The sequence below is a fragment of the Lactuca saligna genome, chromosome 3 (genome assembly GCF_052625555.1).
Source record: "Lactuca saligna cultivar CGN05327 chromosome 3, ASM5262555v1, whole genome shotgun sequence".
Taxonomy (NCBI): Eukaryota; Viridiplantae; Streptophyta; class Magnoliopsida; order Asterales; family Asteraceae; genus Lactuca; species Lactuca saligna.
Genome location: NC_136419.1, coordinates 30,144,584 through 30,150,000, shown reverse-complemented (window position 1 = coordinate 30,150,000; position 5,417 = coordinate 30,144,584). Strand labels below are relative to the sequence as shown.

Genomic DNA, 5,417 nt, shown 5'->3' with positions numbered 1-5,417 from the left:
GCTTGTTATGAGGCCATACTCTAATGGAATCGTCTATGATTACAACAGCTGATTCCATACCCAAAACCCCTTCCAAATCCTTGCTCTTCGGATCTCCATCACTATCACCATCATCACCCCTTGAGATGACTCTCCCATTGAACAAAACTCCTTTCGGATCAAGCACTTTAGCCATTTCTGTAGCATATAATTTGTTTCCCATTGTGTAAAGATGAAGCTCATAAAGCTTACTCGCCTGAAGTTCACCAAATCAATGGATTAAAAAAATATTATTCGACTTCTTAATGTTTTTTTACTAAACAAAATGTTTTTTTTTTACTTGCCTTCTCTAAGAATTTCCATATACCAGGCCGTAGTTTTGTCCACATACACATGTGAGGAAATCTAAACAGATGCCTATGTGACTTCTCACGGTCCTGCTCTTCTTTCTTTTTCAACATCTCATCATGCATCGGTTCAATTTCTGCAAACTGCAAACCATTGAAATAAAATTTAAATTTAAATTCCAGATACACACAAGTGTTTTTTTTTTTGTAAAACAAAATGAGAACAACTAACTACCTTAGCCGAATTGAGAAGAGTGTGATCAAGATCCAACACGAGACAAAGCTTTCGATCAGCAAACATCTTTTTCTGTTCTTCCATTCTCTTTGACCTTTCCCTCTGAATAGCAGCTCGTTGCTGGTCATCAAACCTTCCAAAAAACTGCTCAACATCTCCCCAACCATTCAGAGGTTGAGACGGGCCCGGCCCAGCTTCTTCAGACGTGGGCCCAGTCCCATTCTGGAGACGGCCCGGTTGTAAAGGTGGCCCTTTCATATTTACAAAACTTGAATGGACTTGTCCCGGTTGTGATGAAGGTATCTGAACAGTCGCACTCACTGTTGTAGACACAAGATCAGCAATATTTTTCAAATTCTTTGTGAACTGACGGGTTATATCTGGTTGAGATAACATTGATGATGATGATGATGATGATGATGATAGTTGTTTTGGATCTAACTGCTTCGAGTTGCCTGGCTTTTGTAATGATTTACTGTGCAAAGCACGGCGTGGATCACGAGGCTTCATTCGTACTTTTCCCAAATCATCCTGCACCAATGGTTGAGCGCCAGCTGTAGTGGTTGGCATGGAGGCAACAGAAGAACAATTTTGGTTTGACAATTGTGTCGCATAATTTGCAGGATCAACTTGCTTCTGTTGTTCCATGTTAATTATGTTCATCCATGATGCAGGATTCACTGCAATATCTTTGAGAATGGATTGCAAGGATGCTGAAGTGGGATTGACACCTGTCACAGGAATATGCAAGCTTCCAATCCCGCTAGTTGTACTAGGCAAACCAGATGTTACTACAGAATCTGCAACTCCATTTTTTAACCTTTTTGGTGCAGGGCCATCAAGTGGTTCAATTGCAGGTTGTTTACTGGAATCCAAAGAGCTTTCAGGATTGGATGCTCGGAGTCTTGGGTCCCTTGTTTTATTTGGACCCCTAATTACAGAACTTGATGTGGAGTAAACAGGAGCAGCATTCCTAGGATTTGCAAGTAACTGGACATTAGGTCTGTGTTCCATGGTGGGTTCTGTTGCAGTGTTTGTAGTCTGAACTGTTGAGAAACTGGAAACTTCGCCACCAGTGTCACCACCACCTGCATCACCACTTTCTTCAGAAGGGGTTGGACTTGGAAGATCATTTGAAAAAAATGAACTTTTTCCAAACTTTTGTTGATAAGTAGAAACAGCTTTGAGGGCGTCTGTTTCATAACGAGGTACAGGCCTAGGTGCAGGCCACTCTGGTCTTATTTCTGCATCCCCAACAAAGAGTGCTTTGCCTAAAGGTAAAGAATGTGTAGTTTCACGTGTTGGTGATGGAAGACTATCCACATCATGATCTTTATGAAGGTCAAGAAGAGGTAGAAGTACTCTGTTCTTGGAAGTAGATGTTTGTGGTTTCAAAGTTTCAGATTGTTTGAGCTTTTGATCTGAAGATACATCAGGAATGGCATCTAAGACAGAATCCTCAGTCAGAAAAACCACTTCCTGGTTGTCTCCTTCGTTATTGCCTTTGGTATTTGAAGATTCATTATTTGAGTTGCATGACACAAGCATCATCTCTATCTGTCAAAACAAAACAAAAGGGAAATCAATATTCTATCGCTACAAGATACTCAAATTCATATATGATCTATAATGTTCAAATCAACCTCTTTCAATTGTTCTGGGGAGAAAATAACAGACATGTTGCTTTTCACATTAGTTAGCACCCTGTAAAAGAGAAACATCAGCGATGGTATAGAAAACATGTCATGTAGCAATGAGGGATCAGAACAGTTAGATTCTGAATGTAAAGAAATGATAGAGACCTTAATAGTAAGTGTCTACTCTGTTCCTTATGAGTTTGGCTCATGGAGCAAAAAACCTGCAATCAACTACTTCTTAGCCTCTTGTATATGTGTTTGAAGAATAAACTGAGAGTATCAAGTATTTTGAAACAAACTCCAGTTTCCAACTAATTGAACAGTTATTGATGATATCTTACTGAATTAACAAGCTGAATAGAAGAAAAAGCAAGTCGACCCAAATCATCTCTGTTGGACATGGAATTATCCAAAAGCAGTTTTGAGAAGCTGTCAAGGAAGTCTTCGAGTCTGGAACAGACTCCACTGAATGATCTACAAGCAAATCATCATCGTTAATCAATCAACTGAACTTCAATCAACCTTTCAAGAAATTTTAGTACTCAAATTAGTTATTTAGTTTAGTTAATTATCAAGAAGTCGTAGACTTACTTCTTTGCATCATTGATAGTTATACTCTCCAACCCAATACGAATTATATTAATCCACTTCTCAACATTATCTTCTTCTCCTCCTTTACCAGCATTCACAACCTCCATATCCAAATCAATTTCACCCTCCTCCAGTTCCCCTTCCTCCTTCTCACTATCACCATCGTCGCTAATATCAACTACAATCTTATCATCGTTTTCCATCACTTCCTTCTTCACCTCAATATTATTATTATCATCATCATTCAACAAAGGCTGCTTCAAGTTATCAGTGGTAGTACTAGTATTCATGGTTGTTAGATAATCGTCAAGAGGTTTATTCTGAACAGCCTGTGCCCAGGCGAAATTATACAACCCAGGTGCGTAATTTCTAGAAATCTGATACTTATTCTGATACTTTAACAGATCCTGCATCGTCCAAACTTTCTGATGCTGCTGTTGTTGCTTGGAATCATCATCGACTGCATTCTTAGAAGCAGCAATCTCCGTCCCAATCGTCGGCGACTTCACAGCAAAATCATCCGCACTGATCTCTTCAATAGAAGCAGAATCCGATATTTCACCTTCCTCTACATCTACATCCAGAGATACCAATAAATCTTTCCCCATTGATTTTTGTCCTTTTAATACCAATAGATTCGATTTGGCTATCAATCAGCTTACGTGACTATAAACCTTCCAAAGATTATAAAATACGTTTATAGAATAAAGATTCAAGAATGGAAGGTCTAATCTTCTCGGATCTTCACAACGAAAGAAAAGGGAAAACGTAACGAATTTGTGGGCTAGGGTTTGCAATTATTTCTAGCCCTAAATGTGTTGCGATTTGAAATTATATACCAAAATCTGAGATTTAAATGCGAAAATCAAAACGTTGATCTGATGCCTTTAAATCAATATGAAAACCAAAATCAAGATCAAACGACGGGCAGGGGAAAGTATGAATCGAGAAAACAGATGAGCAGAGAGTAACGAAGGAGGCGAAAGAAGAAAAATAAATAGGAAAAGAAAAGCGGGGGGTGGGGTACAGTCCTATCAGATCTAAGCTGGGTGGATCTTAGCCGTACACGTCAGCGATTCGTACTGGGGGTTGAATCTAGGAGGGTTTGTATGCGGTATCCTGGAACATCGTGTCTTGGTGAAAAATCCAGGAACAAACCCTCATGTTTAAACTATTTACGTTCCAACCCCTCAAAAACACATTCGTAACCTTTGGCTGTTCACCTTTATGCCTCGGTTTTTATTTTAGCTTTACATTTCTAGCCCTTTTTTTAAAATTCTTTCATTTTATAACCTACACTTTCATACCTTTCAATTTACATGACCGCTTTAGGTTTACATACTCATCACTTCCTTTACACCGTTTACTGCCACATGGCCTTAACACGTGTATTTACCAAAAAAATCGATCGTGTCATCAATTTCTTTTATCTCTTACTCCACCGATTTATTGCTCCCAAGAGTGTGTCATCCACCATTTTGCCACCAACTCAAATTCACTCTGACATCAATTGCTACGTGTGATCGCCACCACTGCAACACCGTCTCCCTCAATTAGGAACTCACCGACTCTATAATCTCCCCTTACAACAGATCCTTCACCCTCAGTTTGTCGTTCTTTGCAAACCTAAACTCACCGGATCTTTACCATCGCTTCTATTTTGTTGCTCTATCAGGTGGTCCATGACGAAGACGGATTGAAACCAGAAGAAAAGCCACCAACAATGTTGCGGTAAGGATCTGGAGGCTCAAGAACTTCACATTCTTGCTATCCTCTAAAGCTTCAAATCATCATTCGACTTTCTTTTCTACGTTATGTTCCGTCGGCTATATTCTCAACCTAATCGGTTATGTTTCTTGCAATAGGTTTGTTTTTCGATTCGATTCTCTAAACCTTACTATTTGTCTCGATTTGTACGATTTATAGCCTTAATTTTGATCACTGAGTTGAAGGAAGTCGGTAACATTGAGACCTCATGAACCACCCTAGTAAAGATTAAGAAAAGCAGTATGTGGGTTTCAACTTTCTATTGTATTAACAAACCTATGAGATCTCAGGCTAATTACACAGTAGATTATAGGAATTACTATTTTTTGCAAATTGTGTATAAAAGTTGGTCTAAAAGATTATTCACACTTATATTGCAGTTTATATCTAAGAAATCAATTTTAGGTGTTATTTGAGTTGGAATTTTCTAATTTGATGGTTTTTTGTTTTCAAAGTTGGGATTAATCGATGGTGGTGGTTTGATCGCACGCATTCTTCGTTGTGGATAGAGATCTGGGCCAGTTGGCGTCCGTCTGTCATGCCTAAGAACACGATTGCAAGGATTGCCAATTAACAATGACGGATTATAGTTATGATTTTAAGGCAAAGAAAAAGGCAGTTGATTGGAGCTTGTTTTTATCATGGGACTTGCTATTAGAGGGTTTTAGGCTCAATTATTCTTCTTATTTCAAATTGCAGGTATGTAAACTGAATATATCAGTCGATATTGTCATATCGATTGAGGGTTTGCTACAACAAGTTAATAATTTTGATTTGCTTTTATATGGTGTTTCTCTTACGCCTATTGAGTTTATGATTATTGTGTAGATGACTAATTATTCACATATAAAGATCTGTATA

At 38.5% G+C, this 5,417-nt stretch overlaps 1 protein-coding gene across 1 annotated transcript in view; it reads right to left on the bottom strand.

Moving 5' to 3' along the window:
- CPL3 (C-terminal domain phosphatase-like 3) overlaps nucleotides 1-3,767 on the bottom strand; it is a 5,584-nt gene extending 1,817 nt beyond the window's left edge. Inside the window, exons 1-7 of the mRNA XM_078983532.1 lie at nucleotides 2,790-3,767; nucleotides 2,540-2,672; nucleotides 2,364-2,419; nucleotides 2,205-2,265; nucleotides 562-2,118; nucleotides 324-470; nucleotides 1-235 (exon numbers count right to left, since the gene is read on the bottom strand). The exon at nucleotides 1-235 is cut by the window's left edge and continues 22 nt beyond it. Coding sequence (XP_078839658.1) covers nucleotides 1-235; nucleotides 324-470; nucleotides 562-2,118; nucleotides 2,205-2,265; nucleotides 2,364-2,419; nucleotides 2,540-2,672; nucleotides 2,790-3,397 — 2,797 coding nt within the window. The 5' untranslated portion in view covers nucleotides 3,398-3,767. The remainder of the gene's footprint in view (nucleotides 236-323; nucleotides 471-561; nucleotides 2,119-2,204; nucleotides 2,266-2,363; nucleotides 2,420-2,539; nucleotides 2,673-2,789) is intronic.
- Nucleotides 3,768-5,417: the final 1,650 nt, after the last annotated feature.